Genomic DNA, 22,779 nt, shown 5'->3' with positions numbered 1-22,779 from the left:
ACTTACAATGGGGTCACAACACAACAGAGTCATCTTAAGTTGGAAAGATCGTAAGTCAAAAATGCAGTCCCCCAACCTGCCAGATGACACCCAGCTCAGCAGCCCAGCGCGTTGTAGAGTTTGGCACTTCCCCTCGTGATCACAGGCTGACTGGAAGTTACACTTGATGCCACTGCCCAGCATCCAAAAGAGTATCATCCACACATCGCTAGCACAGGAAAGGACCAAACTCCAAGTTCAAGGCACTATGTCTACTGAATGGGAATTGCTTTCACCCCATGGGAAAGTTGAAAAATAAAACTGAAGCATTATTAAAGTTGAGGACACTCTGTACTTGTAAAGTTATCTCCTCTCCCCTCCTATCCTCTGAATTTGAATCCAATGAAAGGAAATAAAAAGAGGACAAAGAAAAGTTGCTTGCATCCCCCCCAAGATTCTGTTCAAGTTCGTGCATAGACCTTCTCTAGGAAAAGTTGAGCCTGAGAAGTTCAGACAGACAGATAAGACCTTGAGCCATCACTTCAGGTGTGAGAAGAGCTCTGAGTCAAAAATCCTCAGGTAGGTGGGCTTTGATTAATACCAAAAGCACAGTACTCACTCTGTGCCAGGAGCTATTTTAACCTCAGACTACCTGATCTCCACTTTACAGAAAGGAAACTGAGGCTCAGAGTGTTTATGCAATTCCACTAAATTCACATAACCTTCAGTGGGACAAGAACAGAATTGAGGCATATGACCACCTGTTTGTGCCCTTGGCTATGCTTTATGCTTCCTGAATGGGAGGCAATGAAGGCAGGACCCCTTTTGAGGCAGAAAATACAAAAGACTCATGAAGGAAAATCTACCCTCACATGAATGCATTTTGTCATTCCCATGGGGCCCAAAGCATGGGTCACCCTGTATGTGTCCACTGTTGTCCCAGTGCCCTCCTCCCACAGCGTTTAGACTCAGAATCATTGCGGAAGGTTGGTGGTGGCAGATTGTTGGAGGGAAAATGTTGCATTTACCCACAGTTTCCCCAGACAGATCTAAATTCAAAGGAAGCCTCACTCCTGGGAAGCAGAGAAAGACAGCTGCAGTCAATGGTGACCACCTGGCCAGAGCAGAGTGGCAGGTCACCCTATCACCACCACCACTCACAGATTCTCCTCCTCTCCATTTCCCCTCCCTTATTCCTGAAGTACAGTGGCTCAGAGCTGGATGCTTGGTCCTATGATGCAGATGCCAGGAACAGCTGGGAGAGAAATCAAGACAGCCAGCATGCAGCCTGTTAGCCATGTCCGATATGCTGGTGGACAGATGAGAAAAGAAAGAGGCAAAGGAATTCTAGCATAAAGGATCAGTGAATTTAGGATCTAATGCTAGCAACAAAAATGCATAATAGAAGGACCAACTGCAACATAAATGAGAGTAAAAGGTCATTACTACAAATGCTAGTGATTGCCCAGCTGGCTGATTACAGAAAGGGACAACAAGTTTGCACTCATCTTTTGGATTTAGGCTGCATAGACTAAATTCTACTCATTTAATAGATAAATGATTTCTCTGGGAACCTATGTCTTTATAACAAAAATAACAATTTACAAATTTAGACACATGATTATCTGATAACTCACTCTAACTCTAAACAGATATGAATCTAGACTGTTGGGTACAGAGGGGCTCAGCCCTTTGCTACACATTTTGCCTTCCCAAATGGGGACAGGTATCCTAATCTCATTAAGTCTCATGAGGCCTGAATAAGGAAAACTGGATAAAACACCCATCAATGGTTACTGGCCGAAGGCAAGAACTCAGAAGGTTTAGCTCACCTCTTTCCATGACATTCTAGAGGATGGACACAGAGGCACCAAGATGCCATATGGAGGTATCCCTAGAAGGAGTGAAAACAAAAGGGAAGAAAATGGAAGGGAACAAGGGAAAGGCTATGTAGGAACAGCATGACGAGGTGGTCAAGAGCAGAAAAACTCTACAGCCAGACTTCCTGGGTTCTGGCCTCAGTCCTGACACTGTCTGGCCCTTTGTTCCTCTCAGATGATATGAAGGAGGCTAGAGATGGGGAGAGATGGAGTGAGTGGTATTGTTTTGTTGCTTATTCAGCAAATTGATCTAGGGAAACCAGGAGAAATGTAAGTATGAGAACATCTGCCATACAGTCAAGGAAGGGGTGCTGTACTGAAAATCAGCTGCCCAATTATGGATAGTCAGCCACCATGCAATGTCCATGAGCTGGTGTGACATCAAAGTAACAACCAGTGTTCACTGAGGGTCCACACCAGGCTGGGCACTCACTGTACTCAAAGCTGAGTATGAATCTTGTATACCCTGTGAGCTGAGGAATGTCACATCCCAATTTTCCAGGCATGAGGGGATCAGAATCTTGCCTAAAGCCACACAGTGGAATCACCAAACCTACCACTTCTGTACATGAGAAAGAAAATTGGCTTGGCCAACTGAACTTTGGCCCTGTGTCCTCACCAACATGTGGGTTCTCTCCTGTCTCTCACAGCTTTATGAGTTGAAAAATCAACAGATAAGAAGGCGAAATGGCTGGAAGCGGGCAGAGAGGCGCACAGGTCTGCTCTGTCACTGTCGGGCAAGTTTATTGTCCTTGCTCAGCTTAACTTCTTTTGCTTTATTTTCTTCATCTTTAAAATGAGGGCATTCCTCAATGCAGAGAAACTAAAGCAGATACTTTAAAGCAACAGAGGGCAATAGGAGAAGGGGACCAGGAACTAGAGAAAAGGTTAGATCAAAAAGAATTAACTTAGAAGGTAACACCCACGCACAGGAAAGCAATATGAGTCAACTCCCTGTATAGCTATCCTTATCTCAACCAGCAAAACCCCTTGTTCCTTCCTATTATTGCTTATACTCTCTCTACAACAAAATTAGAGATAAGGGCAAAATAGTTTCTGCCTGGTAGCGAGGGGGGGTGGAGGGGAGAGGGAGGGTATGGGGGAGGGGGAGGGGGGTGGGGGGGAAGGAGGAAGAAATGACCCAAACATTGTATGCACATATGAATAAAAGAAAAAAAAAGACCTTCAAAAAAATGAGGGCACTCATTCATGCTTCACAATAAGACCTAAGGATTTAATAAGATAATAAATGTGAAAGTGACCCACACACATGAGGCCTGGGTATAGTAGCTGCACTTGTCTTCCTGCTGGAATTTTGGCCATAACATCCACCCGGGAATATGGGTTATTTTTATTTTTTGGTAATCAGGAAGGAAGGAAGGAAGGAAAGAAGGAAGGAATGGAGGGAGGGAGGAAGGAAGGAAAAGAGGGAGGGAAGGTGGAAAGAAGGGAAGAAGGGAGGAAGGAAGGGAGGGAGGGAGGGAAGGAGGAAGGAAGGGAGGCAGGAAAAGAGGGAGGGAGGGAAGGAGGGAAAAAGGAAGGGAGGGAGGAAGAAAGGAAAGAAAGAAATAGAAGAAAGTAAAGAGGGAGAAGGAAAGAAAGAAAGAGAAGGAAGGAAAGGAAGGAAGGAGGAAAGAAGGAAGAAAGGAAGGAATTTTCATTTTAAAAATTAAAATTACATGTGTTAAAGCCATACAACATCATTTTTTATCATTTTAATTTTTTATCTTTTTATTATTGTTGTACTTGGGGTATATTGTGACATTTATCAAAGTTCTTACTATAATACATATATCATAGTTGAATCTAACACCTCCACCATTCTCTTTTATCTCCCCTCCCCCCACTCCTGGAACAGTTTCAACAGTCTCATCTTACTATATTCATACATGAGTACTTAATATTTCCATCACATTCATCCTCCTATACCATTTCCCTACATCCTGCCAACCCCCAGGATCTGTTTTACCTTCCTGTTCTCCATTTTTGAATGGAATGATTACTACAGTCTAGTTAATGTAACCATTTTCACATCATTACCATCTTCCTTCCTTCCTGCCTTTCTTTCTTCTTTCCTCCTTCCATTCCTCCCTCCCTTCCTCCTTCCCTTCATCTCTTTCTTCTCCTTCCTTATATCTCTTTCTTTCTTTCATATGGTGAGAACAGCTGAAATCTACTGTCTTAGAAAATGTCTAGTATAGAATACAGTTTTGGTTATCATTTAAAACTAGTTGGATTTTGTTCTCTGCTCACTTTGCCTACCACTGAAGGCATGTTCTTGTGATTAAAGCTATGACCTAAAATCTTGGTGGCAGGAAGATTTAAGTGGGATAAGAGACACAGAGTATCAGATTCATTGATATTTTGCTCAAGCAGCTCCTTCTCATTGGTGAAAAGGCAGCAATTCATGGACAAAGGTCTATAGAGCTGTTACATGTAGCCCACAACCACAGGCCACCTTGTGGATGACTCAGACTTTCTGCTGAATGAGCAGGATTGCCATTGCTATCCTTGGGCAGGCTCCCTGCTCAATGAAAGGGTGAGTTCAAAGCCTCTCAAAATACCATTGGATGGCAGAAAGTACCAGTTGCTTTCAAGCTGCTTTCTAAATTTGGCCCTGGGGCTTCTCCGGTTTCACTTAGGGACCCAGCAGTGCCCCGGCACACACTTAATACTCACTGTGCTGTGGGTGACCACAGAGTGACGTGTGGGCAACCTCACCAGAGCCAGTGCAACATCAGCGTCTCCCAGCAAGGTCACCTAAGTGCCTTCAGCAGATACTCTGGTCAGTAGAAAATTATAATTTATTTTGAAATGATTGGTCTTTAGAAATGTCTATGCGGAAGCAATTAAACTTTGAGAAAGCCAAGCAAATGTTGCTGGCAATGAAAAGGCAACCTGAAACCAAACTCTATAGAAAATTCGGGGCGAGGTTGAATTGTCTTTGAGCTCATGGTCAGCAGTCAAGCGCTTACACTGGTAATTCATAAAGACTATTTCTTGGAAGGATTTTTTGTAGATCACATGGTAATGTTCCTAGTGAAGAAACAGTGTTATGTGAGAATGAAAGAGGTGGCAGTCAGCACCCTGCCTTTGTCAGTGTAAGCTGATAATGACTTTTTGGAAAATCTTGGCAGCTGTGCAGTCAAGTTTAATGTCACATACTACCCTACATTTGACAAAATTGAGAGGACTTCATCCGGCCTAACTGCAAGTTATCCTTACTCCACAGCTCCATGGATAAGGTCACCTTGCCAGACAACCCTCCCTACCAAGGGAACCAGGCACAGTTCCTGCCTCTCCCTGAGTAGCAAGTTTCAGTTGCTTGATAGTCCACAAACTTAGCCAAACAACCCATCACATCTTCTTTCAGAAGCAGTGTCAACCTGTTCCCTTGCCAGTTCACTTTTTTTCCAGGTGCAGCCCCCATGTGGCCATATGAGCCATGTGGTGTCCCCTCCCTGGAGCAAATGACCATCCCATCTGTCCAGGGTCAGATATTTGGTCATCTCTATAACTCTAGAGTGAAAAGTTCTCATTTTGCAATGGAGTGACTGTGGTGATGAGAACCTCAAAATATTCTAAAATCATAAATGTACATACTGCTTAAGCTGGAAAATTCATTTCTAAGAAAATATCCTATACCAACAGTCCCAAATGCAAAACCAGAGGCAGGCAGAAAAAGAGTACTCATTGCAACATTGATTGTAAAAGCAAAAATCTAGAAACATCCTGAATAATCATCCATCCAGGAAATTGTTAAATAAATTATAGTAAACATTTGGTATACCTTGAAATACTATGCAACAGCTGAAAAAACATAGAATTCCAAGACTTGTTACATCTAAGCAATACATATGTTCTCCCAACCTTTGTAAAAAAAACCCAACATACCTCTATAGCTATGTATATGTCTGTGTGAGTGTGTGTGTGTGTGTGTGTGTGTGTGTGTGTGCGTGCACATGATAAAGACCAGGAAGAAAAAGGCCAAATGAATAAAAACAATTGCCTCTTGCATAAAGGGTGAAGAGAGGCAAGTAGAAGTTTTTGTGTTTCATAATTTTGTACTGCTTGGCTCTTTGAAAGTGAAATGCAACCTAGTATTATTTGTATGTAGGGATATAAAGTTTAAAATAATAAAAAAGTTTAAAATATATAAATGTCTTACAGACTAACAACTGGTGAAGGTTGTGCTTATTAAAGAAACTGACCAGTGAGACTGTCTTGTTCTGAAGGCTCCAGCAGCCCGGCCTGCAGACATCTCCTGAGCCTCAATGCTAAGTATTGATCCAGTCTGTCTATCCTTCTCAAAGGATTCCTAAACAGAAAGCGCCCGATCACATCTCCATGTGAGTCATGCGTTTGAGTGATGTAGAAGCTAACACATTTCTATAATTACTCTGTCTTATCCCCCATGACCTGTTTCTTTTATTTAACTTCATGTAATGTAGCAAGTTTAGAATAAAAGCATAAAGGAATGGGGGTGAGGTCTCATAAATTGGAGAAAATGAAAACACAAGTTACTGCTTTTGCCAGAATGAAAACCCAGAATGGTCATTAGTAATGATTCTCCTTGCTAAGTGGAAAAAAACCCCTAAATTTAGCTAAAAATTAAGAGTTTTATTCTTCTTTTTCTCCCTTTAAAGAAATTCATGAACAGTTTGGCACATAATTCAGATCCTAAAGAAAGTCACCAAAACTTGGGTCATGATTTATGGACTGAAGTCCTGTCTTGCCTTTGCAGGAGCCCCATCCCACTTACGACTTCTCCGTAGCCCTGAGTACAGCCTCTTGCCCCCCAGCCCCACTCTACCCCTGTGCCCCCCTGGGGACACGATAGCAGCTCACCACACTGATGCCATCATTGAGAAGGGCCTCCCCGAAGATCATCATGTAGAGCTGCTCGTTCACCCTCGCCTCCTCGAACACGGCCAGCACAGCCACAGGGTCCACGGACGAGATCAGACTGCCGAAGAGCAGGTTCTGCAGCAGGCTGATGTCACTGAGGCCAAAGGCCTTGATCTGGCAGATGAGGTAGAGGGAAAGGCCAATGCCAAAGGCATTGATCAGGGCTCCTAGGCCTGCCCACCACAGGATGGAGCCAATGTTCTCAAAGAAGGGCCGAGTTGGCATGAAATAACCGCTCTCCAGAACAATGGGTGGAAGGAGATACAGGAAGTAGATGCTGGAGTCCATAACCGGAGGTGACTTGTGGTCAGTGCCAAAGATGATGCTGCCCACCAGAGCCCCCACGATGATGAGGAGGCAGCTTTCTGGCATGAGGCCTGGCAGTCTGTGGTAAAGATGGAAGCCTGGGAAGACAGAGGACTGTCTTTCAGTCTTTTAAATGAAGTGGTGCTGGATGTACTACAGTCCTTTTCCTGTGAGTTTTCAATACTAAGAAATAAACACAGGCCTCATGTTTGCTAGGCAAGAGTTATACCACATGAGCCACGGCCCCAGTCATGAGAGATCTTTTTAGGTCAAGCAGATGGAACCTTGGGCTAGCTGGTTGACACCCCTAAGCCTCAGCATCCCATCTGTAGCAGGACCTGGAAGTGTTGTGGGGACTGTAACTAAGATCTGTGCTTAACATGCTGAACTTCTGCTGTCCCATCTCCTCTCCTTCCTCCTGCACTCCCCATTTTTTAGGGATCAGAGAGAGCACATAAGGGCGAAGGAGAGGAGTGAAACTTTTGCTCTCAGGCAAAATCCACCTTGTAACTCATGCACAACCGAACAAAGTCACATATACCTCAACTTGTTCCAAACTTACCTTATTCCCTTCTTCACCAAGCAAACGGGCAAAATTAAAATGTTTTCTCTGTATTTTGTCTCCACCAATTAAACCAATAACATTGCTATCTGATCAGCCACTGAGGAGGGAAATGAGATCAACTCATGAGCCATCTTCCATCATCTTTGCCCCTTCCTATAATCAGCCCAGATTTCTCAAGTATCACTCTCATTAGCCGCCCCAGAAGTCTACCCATTCTCTTAATTTCTACAGACACTACCTTTATTGTTGGGGCTCCCTTATTTCTTCTGCCCATGTGTTAAAGATTTGGTCATCAAGGTGGTGCTTGGGAGGTGGTGGAACCTGTAAGAAGTGGATTCTTGTGGGAGGTCAGTAGGTCATTGGGGTGTTCCCTGAAAGAGGATCGTGAGACCTCACCCCCTTCCTCCTCTTGACTCTGCTTCTTAGTAATGAAGTGAATGAGTTTGCCCTGCCACACTCTCCAGCCATCCATTGTATGTTGCACCGCCACTAATCCAAAAGCACTGCAGCCAATCACTCATGGACTGGGACTTCCAAAACTGTGAAGCAAAATAAACCTTTCCTCTTTATAAACTAACTAGGACCAAGTCAGGCAGATACTCTTGACATTCATTGAGGAGATTTGACTGGAGCAATTTTTGAATTGCAAAGAATATTAGGAAAACAATTGGATGATAACTTTGTGCCAAATGATAGAAGGCCCTGAATTCAAAAGTAAGGATGGTAGGCTTCCTCCCATAGGCCATGGGGAGCGAGTGAATGTCTCCTTAGTAATTTCAAGGCTCAGCCATCCAAAAAAGATGTGGGTTTCCCTGAGCACAGCTTTGAACTTTTCCACTATACGCAGGCAGGATGATAAAATTGAGTATGACTGTCATCAAGGGACATCTCCCTCTTCTACATTGATCCCATTGAGGTCAAGGCCAGTTTATGACCTCTTTCTAGAGTCCTATATTCTCCATTTCCTAATTGCAACTTTCATGCCCTCCTCCTTTTCTTCCTCTCCTTCTTTTCCTTCAGTTAGTGTTTTTTGTATACCAAACTTCATATTGCTTGATATGTCAAGGAAGTGGAAGAGACCACAGTGTGACTTTTTCAGGTCCTGGAGCTCCTCAGTCTCGTCCTGCTTCCAGGAATCAGAGTTTCTGAAATGTATTCAACATTCACCTGCCTTCAGCCACCTTGGGTATTTATAGTGACAGCAGGAAGAAGCTACATGCTCACAAATGGGGGCATCGTAAAGGGAAGTGCCGCATGCATGCCATGTTTCCATAGTTTCTCCCCTTTAACGAGGGACAAAAGAGCACATCATGTCAAGATTTTATAGTTCCAGAGCTTGAAACTGAAATGGACACAAATACTAACTTCCTTCTTGAAAGTCAGGGTAGAACTTACAATTCCATTCTTCCAGATGGTTCAAGGAAAACTTTTCCATGATGTCCCAAGAAATAGAACTGAAATAAAAGACAGCTCACAAAGCTTGAGATGAATTTTTGTTATTGTTGTTCTATAATAGCTTTGTTTTGTAAATTCAGAGTTGAGTGTTTTAAAGGGATTAGTGAGCATTTTGATGTACTTCTTCCAGTGTGCCTAGCAGTCAGTTCAGTCAGTTCTAGGTTAACCTACCTTTCTTAAGGTCAGGGAGCAAGGTCATTTCCACATATTGCATGAATACTCAGTAAATATGCCTCAATTAATAAGGAATAAAATAATAAATGACAAGAATACTAACTGTTAACTGTATTCTTATTCAGGTTTTATAATATAATCTAAAAACTCATGCATTATTTAGGTATTAAAATTTTATAAGTTCTTCTTATTAATTATTCCCTCGGTAAATGAGCCTTCACATATAAACCTTCCAGCCCAGTACTTGGCACATGGCACGTATTCAATAAATACCCTTCCTTTCATCCTCCCTTCTCTTACTCTTGAAGACTAGCAAATATGCAATAATACTTGAATAAGCATGTTCCAACTGATAACCTACTTAAGTAATTTTCCTTTTCTAAAGTATGTTGAATCACATCAACATGAAAATCAAGAACATTTAAATCAATAGTCCCAAGAGAAAGTGTCCTTATAGTCAGTCTCTTCACTTTACCTCATAGTGAGTCAGAACACATGCAAAACCTTTTACAGAACAAACTGGTTAATGCTGATATAAATCTGCATTGAGATGTCTATTGACAGACAAAGTGACCAACTTATCAACAACATCTAGTTTCCTGATTCCCAGACCAACTTCAGCCATTGCTGAGAAGAGGAAGAAGAGTGGTGGAGGAGGGGACAATGGAGACAAAGACTCTTCCCAATGTTTATAAAGGGGCACTAAAGTGCCACTAAGGCCACCTTGAACCTTCTCTGGGCCCATGTGGTTTCATGAAAGGTGCTAATCTCTGCTCTGAACTGAGGACAGTTTCCATTTGGAAAGTCATTTACTCAAAGACTTTTTAAAAATAATGTGAGACCCTTTGCATAATTTAATTGTTTAACAAATTGCAAGAGAGTTCTTCACTCCAACAATTTCCACTCAGTCTTCACACTTCACTAGCTCAAAATGAATAGCTGTTACAAAGAAGTACACCTGCGTCCCCAACCTCAGGTGAGAGAATTAAGTAAACAGACAGGAGCCTGAAAAGTTAACTGATACCACACATGGCTCAATCCATACAGTGGTACATGCAGAAGTGCATACACATTGCACTAGTGCACGCACAAACGAGCATCAAAATATTCTCGATTCTACCTCAATTAAGCAATCTGCACATTCAAATAATATAGAGTTGATAGCTGAGGCAAAGATGTTATGCTTAGTAACTGAGATAATTGTATTGATTTTCCACTTTGGAATAAGCTGGCTGTAAAGGGACAAGAGGATACAATTAGGAATTAAATAGTCACAGAATGTAAACCACCACTTTGGCTTTTGGCACAAAGAACCTTTGATTGGAACTTAATCCATTCACTTGAATTAACTATTTCACAAAGAAAAACAGAAGTGTCCCATCGGCTCCATTTAACTTAGTTGTAAACCAGTCTTACTAACAGATATCATCTTATATGCTCCACATCCCATCTCTGAGGACTAAATGAGTTGCCTGTGGTTGTCTTGTCCTTGCTTTCTGTCCATTTCACAGAGCATGTGCCAATTATAAAGAATAGACAATGGGGGCCATTGATGAATTCCACACTTACATGGCTGAGAATGAAGAAATATTTTACAGAAGAACCATCATGTGGCTTCTGAAATGTCCAACCTGAATCACTCCAAGGTCTTCATGCTTTAAGCATTTTATCTTTTAAACCACAGAACTTAAAACTTTTACTGATAAATACTGTTACATGGTTGTCGCACTGAAATGAGAGGAAACCAAAAGCAACCCAGGATCCAGAAGTATGCCATTAAATTTCAAGCCACAGCCCTGAAGCATTAAATAGCTTTGACTTTCTTTTGACTTAAGGAAGGGAGTTGTTGTTTTTGTTAATGTAATAGTGGTAACAGTTAAAATCCACTTAGACCATCACCTACAAGGATTTTTACGTATGTTATCTCATGGAGAAACAACTTCCCAAACCAGGTATTTGAGGACTTACCGATTTTTGCAAGAGATGCTAAAAGTATCCAGAGGGTGACCTCATAAGGAATTTGCACATAATCATAATCCAGTTCAAAAACAGATATCCTTTCATCTGGCTCTGAGCTGGAAGCTGCAAACCCAGCACTGGGTATGTGCTGGGCACGGGGACTTGTGGAAACATTCAGACTGGAAGATGCTTCAGAACATGCAAGGGCCACCAGCAACAGCACTGAGTTCCAAGGACTAAAAGGCACAGACATCTGAAGAGCCATGCTTGTGGGCTTTTCTCAGTGCACACCTGGGTGTCTCTGAGGTAGAGAGGGCTTCTAGAGATAAGCTGCATCACCCAAATCAAAGATAAAACTCACTCAGTCCATGGGTCATTCTGAGAAGAGCCCCGGTGTGTTACTGAGCCTGCATGGAGATGCTTTCTAGTCTTCTTTAAGTCATTCCTGTTCAAGCAATTCAGCTTCTGGCTCAAATGTAGTCATTCAATGAACTTGTTACAGACCAGGTAGCTACCTGTAGGACCTTCATCCAACTGTGACTTGAAGAGAAATTTATGAAGGGAGACTATCTCTTCATTCAAAGCCGTTTCTTCACTTCACTGCATACTGGTTTCTTCTTGTGAGTGAAAATTGGAAAGGACACTACAGTGCTCATTCCATGTACTTTTGGAGTCCTTTAATGAAGAAGGGAATCCTTTCCGCTCTATCGGATCCCAGGAAAGAGATACCTGTGCCGTACCTGCTCCTTCTCTCCTCCCCCTGCTCTCTCACTAGATTTGAATGGTCAGGTCTGCAGGTAGCTCTTGAGCCACAATTATTTGCTTTGATTTGACTTCTGTAATGAAATGCTTTTTCTGAGGGTTCTCCCTCAGAGGTTACACTGCTGACACCTAGTGGAAACCTGTAATATGACACCCTTGGCAGGTTTAGAGATGAACAATGACCATCAAAGTACATCCAAGGAGCTTTTGAGAATGAAGATCAATTAACAACGATGCCAGATCACAGGTGCAAACTAGGACTGTCTTGGAACACTGTGTCATATGGTCTCAATAAATGAGGAAGGAGGAAGAGGGATCAATGACAAGGATGACACCAAACATTGGCATGAAACATTACAGTACTCCATGAGCAGTAATTCATAGAAGGAATGAAGTGCCAACTTTCCATAAACTTTACAAAGAATTACTTTAAAAGCAAGAAACCAAATAACTACTTTCTCACATCTTAAATTCCAGTTATGAAAAACTCCACGGAAAATCCAAATTTTCCATTTTAAATAATTTTATTATTGTGGTCTATTTGTTCAAAAAAAGCATATCACAGAGTGTTCATGGAAGAGTTTTGAGATGAGTTTTATGAATCTATTTCTAGTTCTTCTATATATGACCTAGTGAACTTTGCCAGGTTAATTACCTGTTAAAGTTTCTCTACCTGGAAAGGGGCAGGATAACATCCGCCTCATCAAGACATAACAAGTGAAGTATTTGGTATGTAGTTGGTACTTAATAAATGTCAGGTTTTATTATTTTAATCCTATTTCTTATTCTTATAGGTGATAAAATATAACACTGTTGCAATGAAAAATGGCACTCAATAGAAAATAAGAAGTATCATCCATAATTCACATACTACTTCAACATCCACATCAAACTGCAAGGCAATTTGTGTTTTTCTTCTTATCTCCTATTATTGAGTACAGATAACACACATACAGACACACACAGACACATGCAGACACAGACAGACACACCCCAAAGATCACTGGGAAATTGAGAAAGGAATGGTTGAGATCCTAACACGTAGGCTCAAATTCCTAGCATGATAATAAAATTAAGAGCTCATGTGTATTTTTCTCTGTCTTTCACAGTTTGACACAAAATTAGATTAGCTCCATTCACTAAAATGAGCTATCAGGTAGACTACAAGAAGGGTACCATATTGAGCCAACTGTTTTATTTTTCCAGAATGAATACGTGAAAGACCCATACTACAAGGTTTCTTTACATTAAAGGCTTTGTTGTTATTTGCATTTTTATTGTACTTTTCTTCTAAAAGGAAATAATAGAATCTCCTCTGGTGGTTTGTAGAAAGACCAAAACTAAGAATCCAATACCTCTGTTCTCAGTCATTACTTAATTGACTTTGGGATATTCACTATTTGTTTGAGCCTCAGTTTCCCCTGTGAAAATGAAGATGTCATCCACACTAGGAACCCTTTTCCTGGTCTAAAATTTCAAACTTTCATGAATATATGACATTTCTTATGAATGATCCTTTTACTGTGCTTTTAAATTTGTTTTTTTTACAATTTTTATTATCATAAATTAATAGTACAAGGGAATTTCATTGTGATAGTGCCATAAATATGTACAGTGTACTTTGAACAAGTTCACTCCCTCTATTTTATTCCCTTAACTCCTCCTCCCCCTTTTTTCAGATAGTGTTTGGTAGGTTTCATTATAACTGTCCATACACACACATACATATATAAATATAAATATACACACACACATATATATATATCTATATGTGTGTATCCTCACATATATGTGTGTCCTCACATATATAGCTAATGTATTTCCATCCTTTTTACCCCCCACAGCCTCTCCTTCCCCCAACCCCAGATCTCACCCAAACAGTCCCCTTTTACACTCAAGTCCCATTATTATTATTGTTATCATCATTATTGTTTTAGATCTATGTTCCACACATGACTGAAAACATATAACTTTTTGGCTTTTTGAGCTTGGCTGTCTCAATCAACATGATGATTTCCAGTTCCATCTATTTTCCTGAAAGTGACATAATTTCATTCTTCTTTATGGTTGAATAAAACTCTATGGTGTATATATACCACATTTTCTTTCACCTTACAATCAACTGACAACTGATGGCACAATCGGTATTAGCGAAGTGATGCCAACAGAGGGAGGCAGTAAAACAACTTGCATTCCAGGTTAAGATTTAGTTGCTCCCCCTTGTTGACCCTTGGCATCACTTCCACCCTTGCAATACTTTTCACACATTTGTCTAAAGTGCTTTCACAAGCTAGCACACTGAGTGTAAGACAAAGCTTCTGTGAGTGCTGCAAGCCAAAGACAGCACAAGGAAGGAAGAAAGGAAGTACTTGCAGAATAACAGAGTTTCAACTCCTCCACTCCCACCACCCAGTAATACAGCCACGGTTCATGAGAATTACTAAACATAAATGCAACTTCTCGGTCTCCGGAAATTATTCTAAAGGCATACAAAACGGAAGAAAACATCCTAAATACCTGTAAGACCTTCAAGAATCTGTGGCATGACCTGTTTTCTCTCCCTACCCATGAGCTCAGTGTAAGGAAACCTCTTCTCTGGGTAGATATAGTCAAGGGCTGGACTCTAAGCTCAGCTCCCAGGCAAGGGCTGCAGTTTTTACTCAGAAAATCAGGCTGTCACTATATGTTTCCAAAGCCTGCACAACCTCCAATAATGAGTTGCAGAAGCTCTGTTGCAGACAAGTGTGACTGACAATCCTTTTTCCATGAAGCTGCACTCATAGGACTGAGGTTCAACCCTGGCAGGGCTGGCCAGGAACATGGGTACTTAACCTCTTTCACCCCAGCTTGCTCGTAAGACTGAGTTTCCACACCAGGAAATACTTTCAAGCAAACTAAGTACACAGAGGGCTACTGCCCTGAACAGTATCCAACTCATAAAGTATAGTGTCCCTGAAAGAGAAACAGGTTGCTGCCCTGTCCCTGTCTCCAGAAAAATGGACTAGAGGTTCTGCCAAACAGAAAAGGAAAAACAGCTCTACAGCTATCTCTAAAGAGACTATTTGAACAAAGTGTAGAGAAATATAAGCCTAAGGGAGCAGTCAAAACCAATGAGCACGTAATAAGAGCTAGTAGGAGGCAGGATGGAGAGATAGATGAGGTGACCGGGAATCAGAAATAAAAAATATTAAGAAGGTCTGACTCAAGAATTAAAACAGAATAAGGAAGATAAAATAAAGCTGAAAAATCAGAGCATCAAACCCATCATCTTCCTTTATCCTTTTATTTTATTTTTATTTATATTTTTATAGTTTTACTATATTTTTGAATTAGCATACATTAATAGTACAAGGGGGTTTCATTATGATGATTCCATACATGTGTAAAGTGTTCACATGAACAAGGTGACCCCTTCCATTACATTCCCACCCCCCCACAAAGTTTTGTGGATTTCATTATGCAGTCTACACCTGCATTTCTGTGTGTGTGTGTGTGTGTGTGTGTGTGCGTGCAACATACATTGACCCTCCTTATCTCTCATTGTCCTTTCCTTTCCCCTAGTTATTTATTTTTTTGTATTAGTGAGTATTGAACTCAGCGCCTCTGCTAGGCATGCACTCCAACACTTGAGCCATGCCCCCAGTTTTTCTTTTCTTTTAGATGTTAAATAACTTAACAGAACAGGGAGACACAGCAAAAGGCAAGTCTGCCTTCTCCCTTTAGATGTCTAGGAGCTGAAAATTGTTGGATAAAGTAGAAGCCAGAAAATTAAAGGGCCTGTCTGGTAAATGGAAGTCTTGAAGCTCACACCTTTTGTCCCTGTGTTTTGGGTAAACCCAGGCTACTTTGAAGAATAAACAAGACCCATCTTAACTATGTTTTAAATACACACTAAACCTATTGTCTTAATGCTTGGAACCTTAGCTCAATGATTAGGGGTTGCAAAGTAATGAGACCATGTGTCTAGATAGGAAATCAAGAATACCCCAGGCAAGAACCTCCATTCTAAGTCTTTTTCACTCCCACCTCTTGCATGTGAAGTGCAGCAGATATTTCTCCCTCCCTTTCCCGTTTCTCCCTACCTTATCTGTTTTACTAAGACAAATCCTTACTAAACTTCTAAATTGTGAGTCTCCTTTTGTGAGACTCCTGGAAATGCTTTGCATCATGAATCTTAAGTTCCTGTAATTTATGTGGAAACTGGTAAGCTGAAAGAGTCCCCCTTGTTCCTTCCTTCCAGTAATAGCTCCATGATCACAAGTGAAAGGATAGACCAACTAGAAATTTAACAGAAAGACTGGGGAAAGAAATAGCTAAGAGCCCGCCTGAGCTCAGAGCAAGTCTCAAAGACTGGCCTCAAAGATTAACCTGCAAAGGGTTTGGCTTCAGCTGGATTTTACTGTGAAACAAATAATGGTCCAGGGCATTGTTGAAAACAATAGCTCATTCACCTTTAAATTACCTGAAACTGGTAGTGAAGTATGATATGGAAGCAGGCTAGAATTAGGAAAAGTTCAGGATTCTTAGAAAACATATGACTTAATATAATATTTCAGATTGAACATTCCTCTCTCAGCCTTCCTTTCAGTTGCAGATGTGTGTGGCTTATCTACACCCTAGCTTAAGGACAACTAGAACCACCTTCACCTGGCCCAGGAATCACCCATTCCCCTCCCACTCACTGCTTATTGGTTATAACCAGGTTCTTCCCTTCCAAGGTTAGCATAAGTTTTAAAAGAACTGGAAAAGAGAACCACACTCTGTTTCTGCTTCCAGCTTCTACCTGGTCCCACCATGCCCCCTTTTTGTAATTCCCCTCCCTAACTTTTAATAAACTCCATTTACACCCATGTGTCCTGCCATTTATTCTTACATGTGGGACACAAAGAATTTGGAAATCCTCTGACCAGAGACTACACCATTGCCATTAACAGTATCAATAACCACAACAGATCAGCTAGAAGATAAACAGACATCAATGAAAGAAGGAGTCAAAGAGAAGCTTGCCAAAACCACTGCCATCCAGTGGGAGAGAGGTGTTTAGGACAATATGAGCTTGTCCAAGGCTACCTTGACTAAAGCGTGATATCAAAGGCTGCAGAGGGAATAGACTTTATTGAAATTGCCCAGCCAAGTCACTAAACAAATAAGCACACACACAAACAGAAACAAACTGTGGAGTTTGGGGAGTGGAAAGGAATCAATATCAAGAATTACTAAAAGATCATTCAAAATATCCATGTTTTAACAGTAACAAAAAATAAGCCTACAAGCTTTCTATGGAAAATACACTTTTAGATTCAAAGACACAAGTAGGCTGAAAGTAAAAAGAGTAGGAAAAGACATACCAGGCAAACAGTACGGAAAGAGGGATGGATACGCTTTACAAATAACCCACAAAATAGGCCTTAAAATAACAAATGTTGCTGGAGATACAGAAGAACATATAACAATTAAAAACTTATTTGTACCAAGTAAGATTTATCCCAGGAAGGCAAGGTTAATTAATATCCAAAAGTCATTTAATGTAATTTACCATATCAGCAGAATAAAAGACAAAACCACATGAGCATTTCATTAGACTGAGAAGAAGTATTTGCAAAAATCAACACGTTTTCATTTAAAAAACACTCAACAGACTAGAAAGGAACTTTCTCAACATGGTAAAATCCATAGTCAGCATCATACCTAATAGTGAAAGACTAATTGTTTTTTCCTGAAATTAAGAATAAGATAATGACATCCACTCTTGTCGCTTCTATTCAGCATTCCACTGGAGGTTCTATTGAAAGCAATTAGTCAAAAATAAATAAATAAATAAAAGGCATTTAGGTTGGAAGAGAAAAAGTAATTTCCATTTGCACATGACATTATTATATAAAAATTCTAAATAATTGGCTAAAAATCTATTAGGTATAATAAATGAGTTCAGCAAGATTGCAGAATATGAGATTTTACAAAACAAATTTATTTTATAGTAGCAATAAGAAAAGCAAAATGAAATGCAGGAAGCAATGCCGTTTACAACAGCATCAAAAATAAAATTATGGCTGATGGAGTGGCTGAAGTGGTAAAGCACCTTCCTAGCAAGCATAAGGCTCTGAGCTCAAACTCCAGCACCAACAAAAAGAATAAAATACAATTATTAGGAAAGAACTTGACAAAAGAAGTGTCAAACGTGTATTCTGGAAAATGAAACATTGCCAAAGTAAAAGAGACCTAATTAAGTAAAAAGAAATCATTGTCCATAAATCAGAAGACTTAATGTTGTTATGATGACAATGGTCTCAAAAGTGATCTACAGATCTAACAGAATCTCTACAAAATCCTAGATGTGTTACTTCTTTTTAGAATTTAAAAGCTGATACTGAAATTCATTATGGAATATGACCAGAAGAGGCAAAAATCTTTAAAAAAAAAAGCCAAGGTGGAATATTCATGCTTCTCAACTTCAAAACTTGCTACAAAGCTAAAGTAATCAAAACTGTGTACTGGGATACCCTCAATCCCAGATTTGCTGTATAGACCAATAGAACAGAATTGAAAGTTTAGAAATAATCTTTTATGTTTTAGGTTAATTGATTTCTAATGAGTGGTCCAATATATTTCAATATGTAAAAAATAGACTTCTTTTTTACAGCAAATGGTGCTAGAAACCCTGATTTCCACTTGCAGAAGAATAAAGATAAAATTGATCAATTGAATTTACTAAATGAGTTAGCATTAATAGAATTGTTAGAACATTTTCTGTCATATAGAAAGCACTAAGTAGCAACTGTTTTTGAAAAACGGTAGGATGGAATGGAGGTGAGACAGGCCTCCATCCATACAACAAATGTGACCAGCAAATTTGTTGCTGGGATATCAGGAAGAAAAAGATGTCTCAGAAAGACAATGGGATGTTGAAAGAGCACATTTTATCATGTGCATGTTCTCTACAAGTAAGAGGATTCGGACATTTAGGAAGGGTTAGAGCAATTGCTAACAGGGAGCCTCAGAGCTTAGTTGCAACCAAATTCATCTTTGCATGTCTAGCAGTAGTAAGATCCAAAAGCTACTGATCAATTCATCCAAATCCCTAAAAAAACCCATTCACAGAGGTTCCAGAGCTTCTTAGGATGCTGAGGTCTTATCTATGTGGACTTATTCATATAAAGAGAGATTTTAAAGGTGAAGAAGGGAAAAAATATTTTCCCTTGCAAAGCAGAAAATTAAAGGAATTCTCTGAAACTTTAGGTCTGTAGCAAGATTTAAAATTACCTGAAGCTTTTGATCTGACTATTCAGGTAATTGTATTGTCAGTAGAAACCTGCCTTGTTCTGGCCCCTAATTGGTGCAAGTCTCAAACATTCTTGTGGTCTTTGTCATCTGCTCAGTGGTGGAGAAGGAACTGCTTGACATTCCTGATAATTTAAGTCACCTTATGCTGTCTGTCTTCATGGAACTAAATGAGGGCAAATGGGTAATAGTTCTCAAGACTCCATCTCCAAAATAACCAGGGGAATATGTACTGGAGGTGTGGCTCAAGAGGTAGAATGCCTGCTCTGCAAGTGCAAAACTGCTCCCAGAGGCAGCTTTTGGTTTAAAGAAGTTCCAAAAGGAACAACAGCAAGCTTGACACATGTCCTGTGTCGGCTTATGATGAACTAGAAAGGCATTTCTCTCCTACGATAGCTTTCAACAAAATGCTCAGCACACCTTTTCTACTTCCTCTACTGTGTGGTCCTCACTGACTTTGCAGAAAGTATTTGTTCAGTATTCTGGGTTTAGAGTATCTGTCGCCAGCTCCTGAGCTCTTGTTCCTTTGTCTAAGCTGAATTTTCTATTCTTTTTTTAGGAAGAAGAGGGAAAAAGAGCAGTGATAGAGAATTGGTCAATGCTGTCCAGAAAGATGATTTGCTTTCCAAACCCACAGCTAGCAATTATGCTGAGTGGCCTTGGATCAAGTTCTGGTATATCATACGCCTAAATTGAAAGCCTGAGTCCCAAGCTGGAGAGAAGTCAGGAGCTTTGACCCTGCTTTCAGGACAAAAAAGCTATGTTCTGTCCCTGCCCCCCAAAGTCAAACCTCCACTGCTCTGAGAGAAACAAATAGCCTGGAGAAGGGTATAATCAACCCCAGAAGACATTCCAACATGGGAAGAGAGGACAGGTAGCATGGTAGGCATAAATGTGAGCTTGAACATGAAACACGTCTTTGTGCCAGAGCTAATGTCACGTTCTTACAATTCAAATATGGTAGCTTCCCTAAGAGAATAAATTTTGCAAGAGGGAGAAACATGGAGCTATGTGATCTGGGTCATGGCTTAAACTTCTTCAAGTCTCAGTTGTGTTCTCTACAATGATGATGACAATGAATGTGTGATGACAAGGTGATGATGGTGGTGTCTGTTTTAAAGATAGTCTGAAGATTAAGCTTCATAACATATAACAGAGGAAAATGCTCTGTACGTAGTAGATGCTAGATAAACCTTATGACTTTACTTAACTTTATATCATAAAGACCCTTTCTCTAAATACATTGGAAGTTAGAACTTCAACATATACATTTGAGAGTGACACAGTTCAGTCCACAACAGAAATCATTCAGGAGTTTTGCCATGACCTCATTCCTGCCATCCAGTATGAAGCTGGGTGTGATGAGAAGAATTTGCCCTCTTTATTGTCTCACCTAGAAAACCTGGATTTCCATGGGTATGAGAAAAAAAACAGCAGTGTATCTATCAATGTCTCTGGTACAGCAGGCTTCTTCCATAGGTGGTTTGTAACCTCTGAAATCTATTGCTTTATTGTAAGGCAGTTTTGTATCTCTTGATACAAAATTCATGACTCACAACCTTTAGCAAAAAGGGAGGATTATTTTTCATGATCACAGGACACATTATCCTAAGGTCATACCTGTATTAACTCATTGAAAGGGACTACTCATTCCAGAATTCCTTGCCATAGAGCTGAAGACAGTATTGTACAGCTCACCACCTGGGTAGCCATTGGCACCGAGGCCAGCAAGTGTGGCTATGGAGGACCGATCTGTTAACGGTGCCTTAGAAGAACAGAGATAGTTCCCCAAGCTCCACATCTAATTTCTCCAATGCTTTAAGAAAGTTGGGACCAAGGACCACCTCTTCAATGTGGGCTGGAAATGCCACCCTGTGCCCATATAGCTTGCTGCCTACTGTTCCAAAGTCCCACAGCCATGGAGACAATCCTTCCTTCTGCTTGAAAAGTGATTTCTTCATTTCCTCCATGGCAGACAGAGAACAGGCTTCTAAACAACTTTGAGAAGCAATTCTCCCAAAAATTGGGCAAGGAAGACCTGAATAACTCAGTATGTGTGTTTCTAGAAATTTGTAAGGCTGAATTGAGAGGACAATAGACTCTCATCAACCAGCAGGCTGGGCCTGTCCATGGGGTGTTCATCAGTCTCTCGGGTATAAAAGAAAGCCTCTGACAGAGAGGCAGCATTTTGATAGTAGAGCTAACATAGACAGGGTTGTGTCTTATTGTAGGCAAACTGATTTTTGCACATGGTACTTGGTCAAAGTCATTGTTAGGAACACTAAGGTAAGTGCTTTCTAATCAGAATCAGGAATCTTATTTTTTTCTGACAGAAAAACAGCTGTAACAGCTGGGCACGAGTGGCTCACATCTATAATCCTAGCTACTGGAGAGGCTAAGATCAGCTCGAGGTCAGTGTGGGTAAATAGTTCTCAAGACTCCATCTCCAAAATAACCAGGGGAATATGTACTGGAGGTGTGGCTCAAGAGGTAGAATGGCTGCTTTGCAAGTGCAAAGCCATGAGTTCAAACCCCAGTTCCATCAAAAAAAAAAAAGAAGAAGAAGAAGAAGAAAGATAAAAGGGGAATGAGTTTTCGGGCTATAGGAAACAGAGGAAGAGACAAAATCCAGGGGTTCAGATGTTAGTTTTGTCTCCCCTCATCTCATCTTGGACCAATGCTGAGATGTGTTGGAAAGAGCACCAGCTAGAAGAAAAAGTTCAGCACTTTCTGAGCAAATCTGAGATGGGTAGGTGGATTCTTCATCAGAATTCTTACTGATATCGTAGCTCACAAAGCAGATGCCCAGAGCTCAGCTCAGCTCAACAATTATTCATGGAAATACTGTCACAGGCACATAGTCCATAATAAGAAGGCAAAAAGGAGAAAGCATACAGGTGAAGGAAGATAGAGGAATATGGAGGGAATGCAGGACTTTCTCTACCAAAATGGATGTTTCAACATGGATTTCCTGACCTCTGAAAAGATCAGCACTCTGAAGAGAGCACGCTGGCCTCAGCACAGTGAGTCTGTTTCTTGTTCAGATTACAGTCCAGCACAGGTTGTTAAGCTTTCACTGCATGGCAGTGCCACCTGGAGCAAAGCCAGTGCCTATCCTGTGAGTTCAGAAACACAAAATGACTTTGATAAACATGACTCATCTGTGCCACATCTCTGCTATCCGTTCTAATTAGACCCAAGGTACATGTGCATCATCCTTAGTTGGTGGTCAATTTGGAAACAGCCTCTTGTGCGATATAATCAGGGGAGGTTCGGTAGAATGTGGTAAGGCTATGGGGGAGGAGAACAAAGCCGTTTCCTACAGATGCCTCAGTTCAGCCTATCCAATAATCCAGTTACCATCATACAGGCCTGTGAAAGACTACACATGAAATGAACCAGAGCGGAGGGGCAAGAGTACCTAGGGGATGATATTCAACTGTGAAAAGTTCTGGTCAGAGACTTGCCTGTGATTTTTAAGAGGACACAGTACACAGGCACTTACCTGTGGGT

General features: G+C 40.7%; 1 protein-coding gene across 1 annotated transcript in view; it reads right to left on the bottom strand.

Moving 5' to 3' along the window:
* The window catches only part of Slc9a4 (solute carrier family 9 member A4), a 61,344-nt gene extending 49,604 nt beyond the window's left edge, over window positions 1–11,740 (bottom strand). Inside the window, exons 1-2 of the mRNA XM_074050453.1 lie at window positions 11,236–11,740; window positions 6,708–7,171 (exon numbers count right to left, since the gene is read on the bottom strand). Coding sequence (XP_073906554.1) covers window positions 6,708–7,171; window positions 11,236–11,491 — 720 coding nt within the window. The 5' untranslated portion in view covers window positions 11,492–11,740. The remainder of the gene's footprint in view (window positions 1–6,707; window positions 7,172–11,235) is intronic.
* Window positions 11,741–22,779: the final 11,039 nt, after the last annotated feature.

Source organism: Castor canadensis, chromosome 12 (assembly GCF_047511655.1).
Source record: "Castor canadensis chromosome 12, mCasCan1.hap1v2, whole genome shotgun sequence".
Classification (NCBI taxonomy): Eukaryota; Metazoa; Chordata; class Mammalia; order Rodentia; family Castoridae; genus Castor; species Castor canadensis.
This window is presented reverse-complemented; position numbering and strand designations above follow the sequence as displayed.